At 48.1% G+C, this 23,499-nt stretch overlaps 1 protein-coding gene across 1 annotated transcript; it reads right to left on the bottom strand.

Annotated features, from left to right (window-relative positions):
* Positions 1 to 10,447: 10,447 nt before the first annotated feature.
* Positions 10,448 to 23,141, bottom strand: LOC149337089 (monocarboxylate transporter 1-like). Its single transcript, XM_089553310.1, has 4 exons — positions 22,449 to 23,141; positions 14,393 to 14,536; positions 12,096 to 12,989; positions 10,448 to 12,008 (listed from the first exon to the last, which is right to left on the bottom strand). Exons 1-4 carry the CDS (start codon positions 22,669 to 22,671, stop codon positions 11,788 to 11,790), a joined length of 1,482 nt encoding a protein of 493 aa, XP_089409436.1. The 5' UTR covers positions 22,672 to 23,141; the 3' UTR covers positions 10,448 to 11,787.
* Positions 23,142 to 23,499: the final 358 nt, after the last annotated feature.

A 23,499-nucleotide genomic window follows, 5' to 3' on the forward strand; every position in this document is an offset into this window, starting at 1 on the left:
TATAACGTACTGCCTCGAGAGCTATGGGAATACACATCAGTAACCCCCATTCATTTCAAAACGGTCAAATGGAAAATTCAAGTTTTCCTTCTTCCGCTCTATCAAGCAAGGGAATCGCATATTTGAATGCGTGTAGCGCGGTGGTCACGTAGGCTAGGCAACCAGTGATGTATACCGCTGTGTCCACCTCGAAACCTTTTATAGCAGTAAACTGCAGTATTAAGTAGTTTGTGCGCAGCGATTGTGCTCTGTGCTCCTCTGCTATGACCCCGACCTTTGCGCTAGGACTTTGTCTAAACATTCCGGCTTCAAGGAGACACTAACGTGCTATGTAGATCAGAGGTCGGGTTCATGTTTACTGAAAAGAGGGAAGATGTTCTCCTTCAAGTTACACAACCATTATCGCCATGGCTAAGTTTTAAATGCTTGTGCTTAGAGCGTTCTGAAGCCTGGTGCAAAAAGTAGGCATGAAGCAATAGGAGGAGGAACAACTTTATTTTAAAAAAAGAACAAAACGTCCTCAAGGATGGGCCCCTACCTGTCCATGAGTCCACGGACCCTCCATGAAGAGAGAGATCGGATGGGTATCGGGGGAACTACCATGGGTTGGGGCATTTCACAGGTAGTGCATGAGGGTGGCCTTGGCCCCCACACGTGGTAGCGATGAAGGAGGTAAGGTAAGATGTTGCAGTTTGTCTCCAGGGTCCGCCAGACCACACTGTGTTTGTAAAGTAGTGTACGGCTAGGTAGTGGGAAGGGAAATCTGCTGTTTTTGTTATGAGCGGTGATTTGGCGGTATGTCAGTAGAGCTCGCGTGGTTTCATTTTGGGGATATGGGTTGGTGGCGCAGGGTAGGCCTGCTCGCGTGGCGCATGATAGCTCCCCACTCGCTGCACCTCTAACGCCGGTCGACCGCATCATATACAGCTAAATATATGCTATCCATCTCTAGCATGGAAAGCACAGCCAGGAGAAGACAGAAATTGCGGCGTCATCTTTGTCTGCGCTTTTTCTTCCTCCTTCGCCCATTCGCGCAGCACGCGTGACGCATGATCCTTCTCCCCCTCGCCGTACCTGTCACGCCGGTCGTCGGCACTGTCTTTAGGTAAATATAGGCTATCCGTCACTTGCATGGCAAGCGCAGCCAGGGGAAGGCAGAAATCGCGCCTCCGTCTTCACCGTTACAACTTTTCACCGTGGGGGAGTGAGAAAGAGGGCTGAAGGCTGCAAGGAAGCAGGCGAACTGGTCGTTGAAGATCCTGAGCCATGTGAAAGCGTCTGCAAGTGCTGAAGTACAGCTGCAACGGAAAAAGAATGACACAAGTGAATCATGACCGGAGCGAAAAAATCACGACACGCGGCGCTATTGTGGCCGAGTGCACCGATAGCGAGAGTGCCAGGAACATTCCATTTCCTAAAGCGGGGGTGGCCGGCAGAAAGCAGCCCACCTAGATATTCGCCTATCAGAAATGCAACATCTTAAACGAATGCCTGTAGGTGTCTTATCAGCCAAACCATGTCCTAAGGTGGCTAAGCACATATTCTCGTTTTAATTTTTTTTTACGCTGGCGTGGCGAGCAACGTTATCTTTATCACCGTTTTCCATTAAAAATGTGCTGGGGATGCACGGTCAAAAGTAATGTGTGGCAGTGCCTGCTTTCGGATGGGCTGCTTTCTGTCGGCCACCCCCACTTTGGAAAGTGGAATGTGCCAGGCACTCTCGCTATCTGCGCATACGGCTACAATAGCGCCGCGTCTCGCAATTTTTCCGCTCCGGTCATGAGTCACTTGTGCTAATCTTTTTCCGTTGCAGCTGTACGTCCTATGTCGGCCAGCTGGTTTGTTCGGCGGAACAAGGCAGCATGCAGGAAACGGCTAGGGAAGGCAGATTCCTTGTCGTCCGACCAGTAGGCTGCATCGGCTTATGGACACTAACGGGAAGATTAGGCGCGGCAGCGGGACACCAGAAAAATTGACTGGCTGACCGAATGGAACGCCACGTACAGAGACACGACGAAGATTGGACGACCATAAAGACTAAGGGGCTGCACACAATAAGACCCCGACGCGAGGTAAAATCCAGTCGCACGGACACAGCGGGAATCGGTTATTTGTTTCTATCCAGATACTTGCAGAGGTCCTGCAGTGAGTGTTTGCATTCACCCCACATCGCTACACAATCTTCCTGTTTGATGTCGTGATGACACCGCAAGCAGGCAACCATGATTTGAAGGGGACATAGCGAGAAGGTAGCACACACGACGTCCCAACACCACATAGCTGCAGCGTTCGACTATTAAGAACGAGCATGCTGTCTGCATTTAGCAGTTACTATCTCCATGTGGGTGGATGTCATTCTCTGGCCGATTCATGATGACGTTGCAGCCGTCAATATGACCCTTGTAGCGGATCCCGAGTAATCATGGGCGCCAGAGACATATCGTTTGAGGTGGCAAACATATGTTCTGGGAATAATCGGTGCACATAATCGAGGCGGTATGTCAGTGGGCCGAGGTGGGCGACGACGCGGTAGGGACCCCGGTATCAAGACAACAGCATCGCGGCACTGATGGTTCGGCGAAGAACGACCAGTTCGCCGGGTTGAAAGGAGGGAAGTGGCGGACCTGCCTCAGAGGTCCCCAAGGCATGCGCGTGAGATTTGCGGAAGTTGCACTGGGCTTAAAGGCGGGCGAAACGAAGCCTTCAGGCAGAGTCAGGTGGAGGCGCAGAAGGAAGTGGCAGGCGAGCTGCGTGTCGAGTGGAATGGAGGGCGCTTTACCGCCGACGAATGAAAACGGTGCCACATGCGTTGTTTCCGGCGTGACAATTGATGGAAAAAGCTGCAGCAGGGACAAAGCGGTCCCAGTTGGTGTGGGGCAGAGCTGCTTAGGCCGCAAGTAATCAGCCAGGGTACGACTGACACGCTTTTCGAGGCCATTGCAATGCGGTTGGTTTACGGATATAGTGGAGTGGTAAATGCCGAAAGAGCGAAGGGCAAACTAAAATTCATGCAACATGAACCAGCTCCCACTCTCCGTTATGAGGCGTCCCTGCACATCATGACGGAGAACCAGATGCCATTCCGCAAACAACACGGCATGACGGGACGACGTGTCGGAGACGGCCACTACTCGACCTCCTTGGAGAAGTGGTCGATCGCGACCAGCACACGTCTGTTGCCGGCACATGTCTTGGGAAAGGGACCCAAATGGTTTAGCCCAACGAGTTCGAAAGGCTACTGGGAGGCGGAATAGCCTCCAGGGTGGCTTGGGATCTCGTAGACGGCTTCCGGTACTAGCCGATCTTGCACAATATCACGGGTTCGCGGACGTCATTAAACATATTACGCCACCAGAAGCGCTTCGACACGTGCGTGAAGGTCTTACTGTGACCTAGTTGGCTTGCTGTGGGACCATCGTGCAAACCACGCAAGGCCGTGGTCGCAACGTGGCCGAAACTACCGGAAACCACACGGGTCGGCCACGGAGGAGCTTCACATGGCACAAGAGGGCATCCTAGGACCGACAGACCCGGCGCAGCTTGCGGGTGTGCGTCCCAGCACCGGCGGTGAGGGAGCAGAATATGGCAGCTTGCAAAATTACTGGCTAAAAGCAGCGCTATCATCTATTGTTCCCGTGAGTTCCTTTTGACAAACCATCGCGGACATAAAAAACAGTAATAAAAAGAAGTCATCTTTGCTCATGATAACCGAGCCAAAATAAATGCCACATGCGCAGTAATGTAGGGTCGGCACTTCGGCGCTCGGGCGGTGCACGCTTGATAAAGCTTACTTCCTGCCGTCCCCCCTTGGCTGCAAGCATGGAAACAGCCCGATAGGCAGGTCTGCGAACCGCAGCGCTGCATGGTGAGATATCCAAATTCTCATCGCCAAAGATCTGTGCTAATATTTTTTTGCACACGGCTGTACACCACTGTTTCCTAGAATAAATGCAGCGGTGCGAAGTTGCTCAAGCTGCGCTCTCGGAGTTGGAGTGCTTAGAGTTTCGGGGGCCGAATTTGCTGGAAGTCTTTTGAAAAGATGCATTCTTAGCTGAGAGCGGTTCTTTAATCCCGTCCACAATGTCCTCTGAACAGTCGGCTACTGGCACAAGTTCTGCTGACCGGGCGATTTCTCCGGCTTCAGTGATTTAACGCGTTAGCTGATTATTGTGCTTACTTATCAAAGATGGGAGCTTCCTTGTGCTTTTGTTCCAAATTTACTTATCGAAAGGTCAGGAAGCTATTATTTCCTCATTCAGTGTTCAGAATGTTTCTTTGGCCAGGGCAAGTCGAAGGTTAAAAAAGTTTGTAAACGCTTCAGTCTAGAATCGTTAGGTAAAACAATAGACAAAACCAAAGGACCCAGCTTACAGCTATTTTTTAGTGTGAAAACACTCAAGCCTGATGTTCCGTTTCGTGTAATCGTTTCTGAGAACGGAACATGACAAAAGTCTGTTTCCGTTTTTCTTGAAATTTGAAACTCTCTGACCTTAGACGACCCGTAAAAGGTGAAAAATTCACAGGACGTCATCCAGTTTTTGGAAACGCACAAGAACAAAGGTCTCTTAGCCTGCTCTCTGATGTAAAAGATTTGTATTATTCAGTACCGCATGACGAACTCTTTTCATTTATTGAAAAATGTATTGACAAGCACGGCATAGTTGCGTCCCAAAATGAAGCAGGCATCTGTGTAGGAGGGTTTCTAGAGCTAGTAAAACTGTATTTAGAATCTACTTGTACCACCTGGAATGACAAGATTTTCTTGCAAAGCCGAGGCGTTTGCATTGGTTTTTGCATAGCACCCGTGCTCAATGACCTATAATTAGCAAAAAAGGATAGAGTGCTCAAAGAACGATTGAGAGGTTCCAAGGTTCTAGAAAACTTCCGGTACGTTGACGATTTTCCTGTCATGTTAGACGCTGATTTCCGTGATTTCAATACTGTCTTCTCACAAATCCAAGATATTTTTGGTCAGACCTGCTTTCCTCTTAAATTAACTAGCGAATTGCCTCAAAATCAGGCCATCAGATTTGTGGACCTCAAATTCAGTTTTAAGGACCACACTTGCTGGTCGTACGAATCGCGTGGAAACTATTGCTTCCTTTTTCTTCGTGACATCCCAAACTGGTAAAACGTTGCGTATTTAAGTCGTGCTTCACCAGTGCACTAAATAAATCTTGCATACACTGATTAAAAGATAGTTTCATCCAGCAAGCACATCGTCTCTTAAAGGCTCAAGCATCTGCTTATATCAAACATCTGCTTATATCGATATCTCAACCCATTCTTCGAAGTTTCAACGGAAAAGAAAAGCTGGCCGATTCCGTTAACAAGAAAAAGAAAAGACCTCCGTGGTCCCTTACATTCATCGTTTCGCACACAGGTTGAAAAAGATCAATAAACGTGCAGAAGTTAGGGTTGTCTTTTCGGCTCCCGATAAGCTAGGTAAGATATGTAAAAAGTTAACTCACCATACGTTGAGCAAGAATGTACCACTAATCACGAGAACCATTTCGTGGCTTCCCAAGAAGGTGTTGTCATGTCAACCCTCTATTCTGCGGCAAGCAATATGTTGGCAGCTGCCAAAAACGAACGCCTCAAAGAACACAACAACAACGTACATAACACCATGAAAGACATCTAGGCATTCATTGCAGAGATTGTGAGCGCAAAAATTGCCATCAAGACTTCAAGAAAATCAAGGTGATAAGTAAGCAGAAAAATCAGCTAACGCGTGACATCATTGAAGCCGAACAAATCATCCGGTCAGCAGAAACTTGTGTCAGTAGCCCCTCTTTGACAATTTCATCTCAAGAGTTGCACTTTTTAACGACATGCAAGTGACCCAAGCAACCACCGATATCCTTCGGACGGCCGACAGAGGTCTATTTCGGATGTTCTGTACGTCCGCTGAACATCCGCAAAGAGCCGGTAGACGTCCGTAGGCCGTCCGAAAGGTGGCCAAAGGTATACGGTTCGCCCGCCGACGGACGTCCAGTTGAGTACGTCCATTGGCGGATCTTTCTCGAATATTTGCATATATGGTGCATGCGTGCTTTTTTCACTCCGCGCAATGCAATAAAACCAAAAACAATTTGATGCATAGCACGCATATTTTATTGTGGTTCATGATACATCAGCAGAGCAATGGGTTACATTCGGAAAATTTCTCAAATGTGACTCTTCAAATGTGGCAAGCTTGGGACACATCCGTAATCTTCCCACCCACATGATTTCTGAAATAAAAAAGAACGCGGCAAGCATCAGCCATGTGAAACAAATGGCACAATGCAGCAGCCAAAGTAAAAACATTGGAACCAATTAATAGAAGTGTTTAATGCTGCAAGTATAACAGACAATGCACTTTAACAAACACCTCAATAAGTATAAGGCAATAACAGCTCTCACTTTTCCACACCATATTTGACAATGTATCTGTTCTTTATTTATTTTCATGGGCCTTAGGGCACTAACCTGCGCAGCACTGTACGCGACTGTGCACAGAAAACCGCAAAGCTTCCGTTGCGAACCACTGCGACCTCACGTGCTTCCTATGGTCTGCCTTTCGCGCGTTGTCACTCTTTATATAGGCACAGTGAACATAGCGATGCCTTAAAAATTAACAAGATGCGAAAACACTCCGTCCCACAACTTTGAAGAGGAGTGGGAATTAGTCGCGCGAGTTGAGGGCTGCCGCAGCTGTGTGATGTAGGCTCCCGAAAGTGTGAGAACAGCACACACTTGGGGAAGCCATCTCCTCGCGCTTACTGCTCCCACTGTCCTGTGAACGAATGTTATATGAGCATGCTGCATTGTCCTAGAAGCAAAGTTCCAAGAAGTGTACTGGATACATACCTTCGTAGGCAATCACATGTGCACTAAGCCTTCTTTACACCAAGGTCGACGCAGTACGGGATTCCGGTGTTCCAGAAGAGCTTCAGGCGCTTCCCGCATCTTTCGAATTGCTTAAGTTACATACAACTTTCGTCCACAGACCGAACAAAGCCACATTTTATAATAACAGAGCTATAAAGATCTGCGCGACAACACTACGCGACATATCAACAACAGCGCTACGGAGCCGTACTGATGGATTGGATTGGTCTGACCGCGAACTGACATCTATGATGATGGTGATAGTAGAATGCACGGGAGTTTTGATCATTGGTTTTGATGCTTACGAATGGTTTCAATGGCAAGTTTAGCTAGCAAAACAGTGGACATGTCGCGCAACTCCTCTAATTTGGAGAAGTTTTATAAATATAAAACTAGTCATTGAGTTCTTGCAAAATTCTGCAACACCTGCTTCTCCTCTTAGATAAATTTAGCTCGTTGGCGGCTCTTGCACTGCAGGTAGGAGTGGAATCGTACCAATTTACAAACGTCTTCGCGTCAAACCCTCCAACTGATGCAAATAAAACAGTATACATACACGAAAGACTCGAATTTTCTGTGAAATAAAAAACGTCCATACTCATGGCCTGGGAAAATACTCGACCTTACATCCTTCGGACGTCCACCTCGTCTCTCATGCGGATATACAAAAGTGGACACTGTCCGTATGTCCAGCGGATGCACGAATACGGATATCCGAAATCGGATTGTGTTCGTACGTCCGATGGACGTCCGATCTCGGCAAAGGACGTTCGGATCTAGCTCGTACGTCCAACGGATATCTGTGGTTGCTTGGGGATATAGGGATTGGCTCTTTGAGTATCATGATTGAATATGTATCTTGTTTCCTTTTATTGTTTGGTGTCCACCTATTTATTTTTGTGGTCCAAGCAATAAAAATTTGAGTTGCAAGTCAGCGCCCGTCTATGTGTCTTCCTTCAGTCCTGGTCCAAGGTCGCGCTGTTCTTCAACTCGCCCAAGCATCCGTTTTAACCATGTGACGTACCACGTGATTCACAGCAGCTGCAGCCGCTCGCTTCGCCACTGCCGCTGTGCGTTGCCTATCCAATGACTCACGTGAAATCGCGCCGTAAAGTGGCAGAGTCGGGCGGAGTCTTATCATACGGTCGACAGCCGACCATGCGAGGGGCTTGTCAACAGATAGGGAGAGATAGAGAGTACAAAAGTTTAATGTCCAACAGACAAGTTGCGCACCCCAACACCCACGGCCGCAGGCCGAGGATGTCAGGGGGAGACACCGCCTTGGTTGCTGGCCGGAATGTGTTCCTCGGTGGCCTCCTCAGCCAGTCGAAAGAGTTTCCGCTGGGTCTCGGGGTCCGAACTCTGCAGCAGGGCTTCCCAGGCTACTTCACTATCGATATTTAGTGCTCCTCCCGTGGGAAAAGAGCATTTCCAGACAATGGGGTCGAGAGACCCCCTCTCACCGCAGTGTTGACACTGAGCCGACCTTAGTTCGGGGAGCATTGCGTTCACAAGAACTGGATTCGGATATGCATAGGTTTCGAGTCACCTCTAAGCTATCGCCTGTTTATTATCTAATGGCGCGTCTGGCGGTGGCGCCAGCCTGCGCTCTAGTTTTTTGTGTTGTGCAATCTCTCCGAATTTTCCCATGCACTCTCCGCTACCTTGTCGAGGGGTCCCGAACCAATCCGGCGGTAAATACCTCGTGCTGGCTGGTGTGCCGCCTCGTTGCCAGGGATGGAGGCATGTACCGGCGTCCAGACTAACCTGACTACTCTCGCAGTGCTGAATTGTGATAAAATTCTCACCGCAGAGGGCGAAATCATGCCCTTGCTGAAATTTAGGATGGCATTTTTGCTATCGCTGATTAGGAATGTTGCTTCCGTGCTCACGCAAGCCAGCGCTATTGTAACTTCTTCCGCCTCTTCGGCCGCTCTGGTTGTGATCGTTGCGGCCGTAACCGCTTCCCCTTGCCCGCTCACTGCCTCGGCGACCGCCTTACGGTCACGGCCGCATGCCGCGTCGGTGTACGCCACCAGTTTGTGCTGTATGTTGTAGCGTCGGCCAATGGCCTCCACTGTTTTTATTGCGAAAGCAATACCGCTTGCACTTTCAAGCCTTTGCCGTGACGCGGCGGTGCCATGAACCCCGTGTGACGTCATGCGTGACGTAACGCCGAAGAGCTGGGCGACCATCTCGCGCCGTCGGAGAAAGCAGCGGTGCCTTCACTGGCGCCTAACCGCCGCGCTCTCCGCTAGGAGCGCAACAGATGTTGTGACGTCACGGCGAAGAGCTGGGCGACGATCTCGCGCCGTCGGAGGAAGCGGCGGTGCCTTCACCGGCGCCTGACTCCTGCGCTCTCCGCTAGGAGCGCAATTGTGGCGTTACGCCGGAGATTAGGCTCACCTCACGTCGCTAGTAAGCAGTAGCTGTGCCAACCACCAGCGGCTTAACATTGCTTCGCGACGATGCTACCCACCGCTAGGGAAGCTCGTTGCAATGCGCGTAAGAGACAGCAGCGAGCTATTCATCCTTCTCTCAGGTGCAAAAACAACAGCCGTCTACGCAGAGCGGCGGTAGACACGGCGGATGCGGGCTGAAGAAACGGATGAAGTTGCTTTCGCAATTTCCGGGCTTAACCAAGCTGAGCCTCTGCCAATTTCATTTCTCTCCTAACTGCATTGTGTTCAGGATGCATGTTCTTCGGTAACAGTGGTATTACCAACTTCTTCCTGGCCTTTCTAGGGAGCCTAAACGTGCTAAATGGGCAGCCGAAACAGATGAAGAGCGGCAGCTTTGAGAGCACAGGAAACGCGCATCTCTCCCCTGGGATCCTGGACACTTTCTGTCGCGCTTTAAGCTACGTGGCGGTACTTGCAGATGTGCGCTGCATGCGTTCGCGTTTACTACGTTTTGGCAGAAACGCGGCACTGAAGCTGTAGGCCGTCGGAATTCATTGGGCTCTCTGGCGTTGACAACGTTCTAGACTCCTTTAATGTTGAGGAAAGGAAGGGCGCATAACTTCCTCACTGGGCCAGTGGACGCCTAATTCGCGCTTTGAGGTACGTGGCGTTGGTGACAAAGATGTGGGCTGCATGCGTTAGCGCTGACAACGTTGCGACAGACACGCAGCACTGCAGCAATGGGCCACAGCGTGAATTCACGCTGGTTATGCAAGCGTGGCTTTCGTTTGCATAACCAGGGTCAGCTGAGCTAAGCCGCAGCCATTTTTAAAGGCAAGCGGTGCACTGCCGCCAATTGGCAACTGCAGCCACGACCCTGGCTGTCTGAACAGTCACTCTCATCTGAAGCAGTGGCTGCGGTGCAAGTCACATAGCTGCTGCAATGTCCGGCGCCACGCCAGGGGTTTTGGAAGAGCTCTCCCCACGGCATCATCGATCGCTGGAACAGCTTTATTTCTGCCACCAGCAGTGTTCAGATGAGAGCAAATCTTCAACTGCAGTTGGCTCGATAAAATTAGTGCCAGATGCTTTGCTCTGCGGCACCAAGGAACTCGAATGCTCTTAGTTAGGCAATCTTTAGACGCAGACGAAACGTAGCAGCAGCTTTCATCAATTCTGCAAGGTAAGTTGTTGGGCAAGTTGGTGACGATATTTCATATCTACAGCGCGATAAACGGGACAATACGAGAAGAAGCAGCGCTGTGTCTGTTTTTACATGTTTCTCCTCAATTCTTTACAGGGGACTTCAGAAACTTGCTTTTTGCCTGCTCTAGTTGATCAACATCGGTTGCTTTTAGTAAAACACTCTCCGGGGCATGTTGGTTCATAGCTGGCAAGAATAAAAGCGCCACAAGACGACACAAAGAAGGAGGAAAAGGAGGTTGCTTTTAAAGCCAAGGGAGGTTCCAGATTCATCGGTGATACAACGAAAGAGCAGCTGTGGAATATTCTCAAAGGGAGCAAGAGAAGGAAAATTGTTTATTCAGTGGATGAGCTGAAGCAGGCATGACGATTTTTTTTTCAGCACTAAATAAACACCTGCTGTACATATCTTTGCAGAGAAATGGCGCAGTTTAGAGAGCTGCCTTCACTAAAGTGAGCAGGGCTGCCACTTTGGGCCAAAACTGATGCGGTACATAGATGCGCGGATCCATCCTCTTGAAAGCTGCTTATTTGGGGCACTGAACTGTTACCCCCTAATTTCAACATAGGCATTTCACTCTAGGCCTAATGCTAATAATCTGCAGTCAAAAGGGGTTATTTGTGCGCGATTACAGCGACCGTATTTTGTGACTATCCTGTGCATGTGAGTGAAGTCTAAGAAAAAAAGCAGTTACTTCCAGGCACATGCGTTTACCGCTTTCCATAAACAGGCCTCAACATTTCTGTCCTCGCTCCTTTATTGGTTAAAAGACAGGCAAATTGTTTCGCCTTCTTTGACGAGATCTGCTTGGTACTGAGAGCAGGCATGATTTATCACGCCATCACATAGGGCACTCGCACAGGACACACAAACAGGCACACTCAAAAGTAATTCACAAGACATGAATGAGGCCTGCCTCCTCGAAAAAGCGAGCAAAGGCCTTCATCGCGAACAACGCAAAGATGGCCCTTCCACAAGCTCCAAAAACTTTGGGGATATTGAGGCGGCAGCAAGTGCCCAGTAATCGCGCAGCCTGATAGCCATCTATAATGATCTGAAACACGCAAAGGACGAATAACGCTGAAGAAGTGTTCAGTCTTTGACTAGTCATTTTGCACTTAGCGCGCAAAATGTAAATAAAATAAACCGAAGCGTGATTAGAAACACGGTTAGCAGAATATTTCGTTATGCACATCACGACTAGAGCACTAAGCTCATTCCGCTACATAATCTTCTGCACCGCCTTCACAGCGTAGTGCGAGCATTGAGAGCATTGTCGTTTTGTTCTAGAATCTTTTTTAGCTGTTAAAGTCTGTAGTCTTTTGGAGGAATAGAAGTAAGTTTAGGTTTATGCGCGGTCTGCATTTCAGTCGCTTCGACACCGCGGTGGGAATCGTGGCGCTGACGTCTTCTCCTAGATGCATCCCAGCAAGCAAGCACCAGCAAAAGCAGCGCCACGAAAATGCTCAACGCCGAGAACGTCACGTAGAGTAGATCATACGAGCCTCTCGTGTCTCGGAAGAAGCCTGAAAAGCAATGAAAACATCACGCACGTTAACTCACCCGTCACTTCTTATTAAACGGGAACGAGGGAGGCATGATATGGGGCTCACCAATTATTGAAGGTCCGGCGAGCCACACCGGGATGGCTAGTATACCAGCCACACCACAGCAGAAACTAACTCCTTCCACGACCATGTAGTCCCCCATCAGCACGGTCTTGATGCACAGGATGTAGCCCATGACCACGCCCATCAAAAAGGCGAGGACGGCGAGGCCAGCGAACGTCGTCATCATAGGAAGAAGCAGGAAGAACCCAGCTGCAGCCGTCATGCTCGCCACAGCCACGGGACAGCGGCTGAACCGAATTTTGTCCGTGGCAAAGGGTGCGGCCACTCGTCCGGCCAGGAGTCCCATAGCGTTGTAGATCACGAGCTGGTTTCCATTTTGGAGTTTCCAACCCTTGTCGACGGCGTAAGCTACGACGGTTATCGAGAACGTCACGAACACGTACTCGGTGACGACCGAGTAAAGCACCATTACGTAGAACGGCAGCGACTTGAAGCTCGCTAGAGCGATTTCAGTTATGCGGTTCTTGGAAGGAGTAGAAGTTTCGAGTTGGTTCTCGGGACTAGTTGATGGTGGCTGCTGCTGTTGCTGCGAACAAGACAGTGCCGCATCTTTGCCACCGCTTTCAACACTCTCCTTGTTCATGGTAGTAGCAGCATCAGCACCTTGGGGACCTGATTTAAAGAAGCGCACACAGCAAGGTCGAGGGCACTTGATGAGCATGATGACTGGCAGGACGTGCATCACCAGCCCTCCGGCAATAAGGAGACAGCCTTGCACTCCGAAAGTCTCTGTGAGCTTCCACAAAAGCGGCAGGGCCGCCATTCCAGAAGTTGCCCTGAATATCCACATGATGGCAGTTGCAGTGCCTCTGTACTCGTCAAAGTAAATCAGCAAGTAGAGCAAAAGTCCCAGCAGGGCTGTTCCGATACCAGTTCCTGTGAAATGGAGGAATAAAATGCGCCATAATTTACGTGATAGCCGCCATTTCGACGCGGCAATACAATGTACTCATCGAAGCAGGAGCGCTACCGACGCACGTAGACATTCTGATAGATTGATGCAGTGGGTGGGGGGGCATAGCCCACAATTCAGCGAGAGTAATTTCAACACAGTAATCGTAAGACGGCAGAAATACATCTATAAAATTTCTGTAAAGGCCAAAGAAACATTACATAACCGAAAAAACTACACAGCCTATAGTGGCAAGCGGCGTCACAGCTTTTCAAAAGCTGACGTCACGGTTTATACGTTCACCGACAGATCCATTGATGGAAGGTGACGCGGAGTACGCATTCGTTATCCTGAATGCTAAGGCATGCGGAAAATTCGAAAGAATGACGGCGAAAAATTACCGGGGGCACATAAAGATCTTACGACAATTGCGATTTTATTTCAATTCTATTCCAATTCTATACACACTTTCTTGCAACGATATCCTAATTTTACTGTTTTCTTTTCAGTTGCTGAAGTTGTAAATGCTAGTACTGAATATAACTGGTTGCCCTTTCCCGTTTCTGATGGCGTCACATCGTTTTGACCAATCGCGAGTTTTGTCACGCCGACACTTTGTGTTTGATGCCTAGTTTTCTTGTCGATTAGCTGTCTAGTGCCTTCGCAAGGATAACTCGCCACAAAGTGCCCGTTTCAACTTCTTGAGAACAAACAGCGCTTGCAGACAAAGGACCAGAACAGGAAGGACACACAACTGCGCTAACAACTTTTATTTGGGAAGGGAGCCGATTCGCACCTTTTATACAGAACTGGAGGGAGTGAAGCGCACGCGCAAAAATCAGGAAAGTGGGAGCACGGAAAGTGCCAACACATAGACCAACTATTCTTATCGTCACTGATAACCAATAACACAGCAAAAAACAAGCGATAAAAAAACAGGGGAGACAAAGGCAGGGAGCGTTAAGAAAAAATTCTAAAAAATCTAAAAGATCCTGAAGAAGCCAACAACCAACACGGCTAAACGAAATTGTTGGCTTCTTCAGGATCTTTTAGATTTTTTAGAATTGTTTCTTAACGCTCCCTGCCTTTGCCTCCCCTGTTTTTTTCTCGCTTGTTTTTTGCTGTGTTATTGGTTATCAGTGACGATAAGAATAGTTGGTCTATGTGTTGGCACTTTCCGTGCTCCCACTTTTCTGATCTTTGCGCGTGCGCTTCACTCCCTCCAGTTCTGTATAAAAGGTGCGGATAGGCTCCCTTCCCAAATAAAAGTTGTTAGTCAGCGCAGTTGTGTGTCCTTGTTCTGGTCCTTTGTCTGAAAGCGCTGTTTGTTCTCAAGATGTACCCCAACCAACTCGCCCAGCAACACACCTTGCTCGTTTCAACTTACCATAAACCACGCCGAACGTAAAGGTCATCCAGCCCACGCTGGGCGCAAAGGCCGACGCGACGAGACCGGCAGAAGCCAGGAAGCCTCCCAAGAGGCTGATCTGATATACGGACAGCTTGCGTTGCAGCTGGCTCACAAGGAGGCCTGTGTGGGGGAAGAGAAAAAAAATTTAGGAGCTTACCGCCAGCGCTCTAGGAGTGATCAGGGGTAGCTGGTTCGCGGAATGATTGACACAGTGATGAAGCCACGCACGATGCCAACTCAACAAACAAAGGTCACCACAGTATACCTCATGGCTGAATGATTGTGAGGATTCGTGGCTTAGGGAAAGTCTGGGTTGGAGCCTCGGGTCGGAATTCGCTTGTCCAGGTCGGCCTTCCACAAAAGGTGGAGGCCAGTGGCTGTTTTGTGGTCGAGTCAAAGCTTTGTACATACATCCTGCATACGATTCACCAGGGTGGAAATTTGGGCAAGTCGGTATTGATCCATAACATAAGAGTAGCGAAAAACCAGGACAACGGGAAAAAAGGGGAGAGAACACACACCAACAACACAAACGCTAACTTCCGACTGACGAAGAAAGCCAAAACCAACCAAGTGAACGGAACCTGAGCAAAAGTAGCGCATGCTCTGAGCAAAGAGAAAAAATAAAACGAAAAAAAAGATGCGATAAAAAATGGAGATCACGGATGTTTTCAACCCAAAAAGGCCAGCTCTCGTTTAGACAAGGAAATGGACGCGGTATTAACGCAGTTATCTTGTAAGGCAGCAATCTGTGCAGCTTCCACATTTTCGCGAGTTAGCTTATCTCTACTCCTAGCAACAACTGAGCAGTTATCCTAAAAAAGCACGCACTAGCAATCTTTGCAGTGCAAAGCTAGATTGCTGCCGGTATATGTCTTCATGTTGTTATTGTGCTCCTGAAGCCTATCGTTCAGGCACCTACTAGATTGCCCAATATACTGCTTGCCACAAGAGAGCGGAATATTGTACACAATGCCCTCAGTACATTTAACAAATCTTTTCCTGTGACGGATGGTAACCGGCTGCTTTTGGGAACGATGTGCGGAGGGCAGGGATCTTTTGCATAACACACTGAGTTTCTCTGGAGCTGAGAACACCACGCGAACGTTTGCCTTTTTCCCTGTTTTCTTGAGAATGTGCGCGAGACAATGGACGTATGGAATGACAGCCACTTTGCTCCTCGTTTCTTCTGTGGTGTCACGTTATTTCCAGAGCTTCTTTATCAGGAGGTTTTGGGCGACTGAACCCACGAAATCTTTAGGGTACCCTGCTCCGAGGAACCTCGCGAGTTGTTCCTGAAAGCTAGATGTGGATTGATGGGGGCATGGCTTTTCAAAGGCGTTTTCCATTAACCTCTGCATGGGTTAAGGTTGGGTTGGTGGGTCCTCGAGGGTGAAGGTTACCGGAGGTGGGGTGGATAGAGGCAGTCGATGGTTGGGTGGGGTGCTCGGTGACGTCTAAGGAAGCTCAGCTATGATCGCTAATCAGGAGCAGTTTATAAATTATTTAAATTTATGTCATTTTAAACAAAATATAAAGAAAAAATGCTGTAAAGAGAAAATAATAGGTCGCCACTCCCCTTAGACACGGCATAAGAAGAGAGAGAAAGGAATTTTTAATGAGGAAAAGATGGAGAGGTCGGCCGGTGGTAACATGGCCCTGGCCTGCTACTCCACACAGGGGAAAGACACGGCATAAATTAAGACGTCGTATTAGTGCCTTGAAGAACTAGGCATTAGCTTCAACAATTCATTTTATTTGTAATAAACATTGTGGTTGGAATGTCGTAAGTGATCCACTGAACCTTTATAGAATGTATTGGTGTTTAAGAACATGTGCAGCATTCAGCCCACTGTCATGGGTCACTCACTGCCGCCTTAGTGCATCATGTGTAGCGCTACTTTGATTTGGTTTTATGGGGCTTCACGTCCCAATGCGACTCAAGCTAGTGAAGCACGGCGTAGTGAAGCACTCCGTATAATTTCGACTACCTGGGGTTCTTTAACGTGCATTGACACCGTGCTGTACACGGAAGTGCAGCATTTCGCTTCCATCGAGATGCGATCGCCGCGGCAGGGATCGAACTCGCGTCCTTCGGGTTTGCAGCAGAGCATCCTAAACACTGACCCACAATGGCGGCTCGTACGGCTGCATTCTACCACGGTTGATTCCACTAAAGCAAATTGCCTCCCAAATTTTTCCAGGCATTCTCAGAGGCGATAGCGTGTATTTGACGAGCTCCTTTAATGTAAGCATACCATGCAGGCCGGAATCTGTGGCTCCGTGCTACACAGTGGAAGCTGTCGAGTGACATCTCTTATCAGCACGCTGAAGCTGCGCTTATTATATAAACTCAGAATTATTTTGCGATTGATGGCAGCACAAGAGACGTGGGGGACCACTGTGAAAAGGACTTCTTTTTCTGGCTTTCAAATTTTAGCCCTTGTATGAAGCGGGTTGTCTTCTTTTCATTCACAAACAGCCTTTCATGCACTGCCATACGCTCTCCGTGAGAAGCAGCGCAAGCGTCCTTAAATGCATTCTGACTGGAAACAAGTGACGGGAAATGCCGCGTGAAGAAATACTGAGTCGCTTTACTTGTGTCCTGCATAGTGAGGAGCGAGCGGCTGCTGACGCAGGCAATCCGGAGCGGACGTGAGGCGCCAAGACCGGCTGTTCTTTTTTTTTTTTTGCAATGCATCATGCGAAAAGGCGAAAACAACAACCCACCACATCATTTTTCTCGATTGCATCACGAGCTAGTTGGTTTTCCATCATAACGAAAACAGCGGAAACTTCGCAAAGGACGCAGAAAGGGGAGACACAGCGCCTGTGTCTCGTCTCCCCTTTCTGCGTCCTTTGCGAAGTTCACGCTGTTTTCGTTGTGATTTTTCTCAATGTTCGGGGAAGACAATCGACTTAAGTGTAACGCTTTCAATGTGGAAGACAATCAACTTAGGTGTAACGCTTTCAAACAAGCCGTACGAAAATTGTTAATAGAAGAGTGTAGAATGAATTTTTTTTTCGTTTCGAGATTTCAAGACTTCAGAACAGATTTTAAGAAACTTCGCTTCGTATAATACGCTAGTCTTGGAAAGAAGTGCGTTGCTCTGATGGACACAAAACAAAGTGAAGAGGGGTTGAGGGGGAGCCCATCTTTTGTCCAAAATATAGCTATTGGACTGAGGTTTTCCATCCATTCCTGTTCACTTTTTTTTCTGTTACCAAGAAACACATCTTCCTTCCTTCTGTCTGCCGTGCTCTGAGAAAGATTACTCAACGAGCTCAAATTCGAGAGAGGGACCACACGAAACGGCGAAACAACGTCAATGGCCAGACAACAAAAAATAATTCTGTACAAAAGGAGGACACGACTGTATCTACAGTTGAATTCATGGAGTTCTGGAGTAAGTTTTGTTAGAGATTTTTCACGGTTCAAATTCTACCAGAATGACCTCCTTACTGTCTGAAAGAAACTTCACAGCTCATGAAAAAGCTGTCTGAGCAAAAGGAAAGTAATATGCGATCTACGTATTTCCAGATGAATATAGCAATTCATTGGAATCATGCAGGAAATAATTATTTAGATTTAGTTCGATGTGAAACGAAGAAAGAATTCATGGCAGTAACGCAAGTAACAGTCAAAGAGATAACTGAAATAATCGACCTAACACAAAAAACTATATTCAGCAGACAAGCAACCACGTTTTTGAATCACAAACAAAGTTGACGTTATTGATAACGGGGAAAGAAATAACGATTAGTCCATATTTCCTTCCGCGGTGGTCTTCCAGTCAGTTCATTTTGTTACATCAGCATTTTCCGTCTTTCTTTATAGAAAAAAATTGTAAAAACGTTAAAAAGTTTCTGCGCACCGGCACTAAGGTGTTTTATGTTTCCTTCTTTAAACACCCTTTCATACTGTGATACAGTGTTCAAACAAAAATAGCGCAGGGGCCGAACACGGAGAAGCAAGGACACAGATGAGCGCTAACTTTCAACAGTTTATTGTGAGCTCCAGAACGGTAAATAAGGACGACGTGGTGCTACATTGCGCAGGCGAAGGAGTAAAAACAATTTTTTTAGTTTCTCACATGATCTAGTTGCTTTGAAGATAGTCCAACAGATGGTTTCGCGATGCAGAAGACACCTAAGCTATCTATTGCTTCTGCTTCAAAGATTTCACGTGTAATTTTTTCAGGGTTCTTGGTGATGACATTGCATGCTTCATAGATAGGTGCACAATCTTCACAGGTTCTGCAGTGTACATCAAGAAAAGCACCTCTTTTTTCTTTTACATTACTCGCGAAGCCGTTCGTTCAGGCACCCTCCACTCTGACCTATATATTTCTTTCCGCATGTCATTGGTATGCTGTACACAATTGTTCCAGTACATTCAACGAACTTGGTTACAGGCTTCGTGGTACACGCACCATTTTTCGCAGGTCCAGGTGTTGTTAACTTCCAGAGTTTCTGAAGCTTTTCAGGAGCTGAAAAACTAATTTCGACTTTGGCCCGTTGAACAACCTTTTGCAAGTGATGGAATAAGCCATGAATGTATGGAATAATGCACCTTTTTACTTATTTGCTGAAAGAGGAGGTGGGACATCTAGAGGGGAACAGTCCTTCTTCAGAAGGTTTTCGGCAATACTTGCAACTACATGTATATGAAACCCGTCGCTACTTAGCCTCCGTACTTGTTCAGCAAATCATTCTGCTACTAGCTGAGGACAGCACTTTTTTATGGCATTACAGAGGCATTATTTTGAAATTCCCCTCTTGACAAGTTTGGAGTGCGCAGAATCATATGAGAGCAGTGGCTTTTGGCGCATGTCTGGTATTTCCTGTAAATCTGATCGTCCTATAATAAATGATTGATATCAAGAAACCGGATACTGTCTCCTGATGGCAACTCATGAGCAATGACTAAAGGCGAGAAGCCTGTGCGTACGAAATTTAGTGTGTTAGTGGCAAGTGATTTGAAGGAACCAGAATCACAGTAAACGAAGATTAAATAGTCGCCAATGTATCTAAGAACTTTTCTTACTTTTAAGTCAGCAAGGTGGCTGCAAAGCGCTCTGTCAAGTTCGGCCAAGCATAGATCGCTAAGCACGGGGCAATGCAAGGCCCTATACTTATCCCCTTTTTCTGCAGATATGGCGACCCGTCCCAATGAATGAAAGTGGACTTGAGATAAAGACTTAATGCCACTGCTAGACGTACCCGATGCGTTCTGGAAGGGAATGACTCCAAACTTGTAAATGCAGGTTTGAACACAAGAAAGCAAATTAGCTTGCGACAATGTCTAAAACAAATTCTTAATATCTATAGATAAATCTGTTAAACCCTGGAGCGGTGTAGTCTGCATAAATTATGACAGCATTTTTTATCATCACCATCATTTTATTTCGCGAAATCAATACATCAAAACTTGATTGGAGTCCTTGACAATGAAGGGATCATCGACTTGCGACAGGCTGAGCTTTTCTTGAAGGCAAAGAGCAATGCACTCTTCCACTAGTCACTCTCAGAGACAATTGCCTTGAAAGGAACGTCCACCTTGTGCGTTTTAGCACTAAAAAAGATGTCAGCGTGATGCCGTTTGCACGATTCTATGCCCTCTTTGTATGATTCTATGACCTCTTTGGACCTGCAGCCTGTTACAAAGCCCTTTGGCTTTAGTTTTCAGCTGAGAAATAGACCGTTTTCGTTGAGGTTCGAAACCATTAGCGACTGCTTTCAGGGATTTTGCATTGAACAGCCCGTGGGACATGACAGCAAAACCGCCCTCTTTGTCTGTAGGCAGCCCACAAAGTTAGTGGTCCTTCAAAATCGAAGCAACGCTGGGGCTGTTCCATGGATCAAGGCGTCCCCACCTTCGGAAACACAGCATGAGGAATCCTCTGCAGAGGCACGGCGAGACAGTTGTTGTACAAGCGACAGGAGTTCCGGCGCAGTCCTGTTCTTGTCCACGGCAAAGTTTGGAGCCCGCGACAGTACCTGGTGCATTGCTCTTTTCCTTCAAGAAAAGCTCAGCCTGTTGCCTACCGACGATCCCTTACTTGTCAAGGACTCCAATACTATCATAACTTATGTAAAGTCTCCACCGCTCCAGGGTTTATGAGATTTCTCTATAGATATTAAGGATTTGTTTTATTACTTGTATCCCAAGCTGATTTGCTTTCTTATGTTTAAAATGTATTGACAAGCTTGGAGTCATTCCCTTCCAGAATGCACCGGGTACGTCGACCGGTTTGAAGATTTGCGGGGTCGCAGCGGAGCACCATAGCAAGATGACCAGCGTGGCAGGCTTCTAGTTCCGAACAGCCCGTGCCGGGCGTGCGCCCCGAGCACGCGCTGTCCATCTTTATTTTCCTCTAGCGCGCGCTGGTAACGCCGATCTCAGCGCCCGCGCTTTATAGCGTCGCCGGGCGCTATAATCTCAAGTCCACTTTTATTCATTGGGACGGGTCGCCATATGTGCAGAAAAAGGGGATAAGTATAGGGTCTTGCATTGCCCCCATGTTTAGCGATTTATACTTGGCCGAACATTACACAGCACTTTGCAGCCACCTTGCTGAATTAAAAGTAACAAAAGTTTTTAGATATGCTGACGACTATTGAATCTTCCTTGGCTGTGATTCTGGTTCCTTCGGATCACTTGCCACTAACACACTAAACTTCGTATGCACAGGCTGCTCGCCTTTAGTCATTACTCATGAGTTGCCATCAGGAGCCAGTATCCGGTTTCTTGATATTAATAATTTATTCTACTACAATCAGATTTACAGGAAATATCAGCCATGCGCCAATAGCCACTGGTCCCATATGATTCTGCGCACTCCAAACTTGTCAAGAGGGGAATTGCAAAGTTATGCCTCTCTGATGCCATAAAGTCCTGTCCTCAGCTAATATCAGCACGTTTTGCTGAACAAGTAGGGAGGCTAACTAGCGCCGGTTTTCATATGCATGTCGTTGCAAGTATTGCCGAATACCTTCTGAAGAAGGTCTGTTCCCCTCTAGATGTGCCACCTCCTCTTTCAGCAAATAAGCAAAAAGGTCAGTTATTCCATACATTCATGGCTTGTTCCATCGCTTGCAAAAGGTTGTTCAACGGGCCAATGCCAAATCAGTTTTTCAGCTCCTGAAAAGCTTCAGAAACTCTGCATGCTGACAACACCTGGACCTGCGAAAAAGGGTGCGTGTACCACGAAGCCTGTAACCAAGTTCGTTGAATGTATTGAATAAATTGTGTACAGCATTCCAAAGACATGCGGAAAGAAATATAAAGGTCAGAATGGAAGGTGCCTGAACGAACGTCTTCGAGAGCATCGTTACAATGTAAAAGAAAAAAGAGGTGGTTATCTTGATGTAAACTGCAGAAACTGTGAAGATTGTGTGCATATCTATGAAGCATGCAATGTCGTCACCGAGAACGTAGCAAACTTACCTGAGAAATCATTTAAGCAGAAGCGATCACAGACAACTTAGGAGGCTTGTGCATCGCGAAACCATCTGTTCGACTATCTCAAAAGGAACTAGATTATCTGAGAAACTTAAAATTGTTTGTCCTCCTGCGCCTGCGCAATGTATAGCCACGTCGTGTATATTTACCGCTCTGCGGTTCGCAATAAACTGTTAGAAGTTAGCGTCCGCGTGTGTCCTTGCTTGCCCCTGTTATACCCCTGCACTATTTTTGTTTGACATGTGTTAACACAAGCCCACACTGCCACCTTAATAGATACAGTGCTGCGCGCCACTCCTCACACAATGCCTCACCTGCGGCGCCGCGGTGGCTCAGCGGTTATGGTGCTCGGCTGCTGACCCGAAAGGCGCGGGTTCGATCCCGGCCGCGGCGGCTGGAATTTCTTTGGAGGAGAAATTCTAGAGGCCTGTGTACTGTGCGATGTCAGTGCACGTTAAAGAACCCCAGGTGGTCGAAATTTCCGGAGCCCTTCACTACGGCGTCTCTCATAGCCTCAGTCGCTTTGGGACGTTAAACCCCATAAACCAAACCAAACCAATGCCTCACCTGCCGCGCTGTGAGCGATGACCAGAGCGCTGGAGATCCGGTAGACCTGTTCGTGGTTGATGGCGTACTTCTCCATGAACAGCACAGCCAGGTAGCCGTAGCAGGAGCTCACCATGACCAGCAAGAAGGCAGACGACGCCACGGCGAAGGGCACACCCCAGCAGCGGTCCGTCAAACCAAGCCGCCTCGCGACGTCCGCCGACTCGGAGCCCCGTTGAGCCATTCCGAGGAAGGCGACACTGACCTGATTCACACGTTCAAAGGTGCAAGCGAGCTCTGTTAGAGCTCACCTTCGGAGCTTCGAGTCGCGTAACTGCTGTCCGGCTTGACCACGTTGCATGCTCAAGGTTGCGTCATCGGACATCGCTGAGAGCGCGGCCATAGAAGCGATAGGAATGGGGCTTCCTACACAGTAGCGTCACATTCTGCTGATGCGACCCGCTGTGTTCTCTCTTGCCGACGCGAAGGATGCGTTAGGGGCGTTCCTTGTTTCTTCTTGCGATAGGTCAAAAGCTTATTGGCGATGTCAGCGGACGCAGCTGTGCAAAGAATGCCAGCGCACGCTTGTGGAGCGCGCCGGCCGCGTGCATTCGATTCGCGGCACAGGCGCGTAGAACACAGCGCCTTCTTGGTTGCCGGTTGCACAAAGAACCTTGACGCGCCGAGCGAGAGAGAGCGAGTATGCAAGAAGCGGCAGACCTGTTGACCGCGTTGTGGCCGCTTGGCGCTAGGCGGACCCAAAGACACCACTCGGCAAAAGATGAGAGGAGTAGAAAAGAGGGCAGTGGAAAGGGACAGGAAGGGGAATACGCTTGCGCCACGCCGAAGAGAAAACTTGACGCAAGGCTTCACGAGCGCTTTGTTATATTGTTGTTCTTTTTGCATGCATGTGTGTCTGTGTGTGTTTGTGAGCGCGCTCAACCGCGTCGAAACTCTTGCTCGGACTGCGCTAAAGCATGCATTAGCACATTGTGATTTCAGACGCCACCATTAACACCTTTTCTCGAACAGTCAAAGAGGGACTGCGCTTTCGTGCGGGTTCCTTCAAGGA

Source organism: Amblyomma mixtum, chromosome 7 (assembly GCF_055824585.1).
Source record: "Amblyomma mixtum isolate Tamu chromosome 7, ASM5582458v1, whole genome shotgun sequence".
Lineage (NCBI taxonomy): Eukaryota > Metazoa > Arthropoda > Arachnida > Ixodida > Ixodidae > Amblyomma > Amblyomma mixtum.

Coding starts and splice junctions, on each gene's coding strand:
- LOC149337089 (XM_089553310.1), bottom strand. CDS start 22,671: ATGGCTCAACGGGGCTCCGAGTCGGCGGACGTCGCGAGGCGGCTTGGT. Junction 12,990..14,392: donor TACGTTCGGCGTGGTTTATG/GTAAGTTGAAAC, acceptor TCCATTTCACAG/GAACTGGTATCGGAACAGCC. Junction 12,009..12,095: donor CGCCGGACCTTCAATAATTG/GTGAGCCCCATA, acceptor ATTGCTTTTCAG/GCTTCTTCCGAGACACGAGA.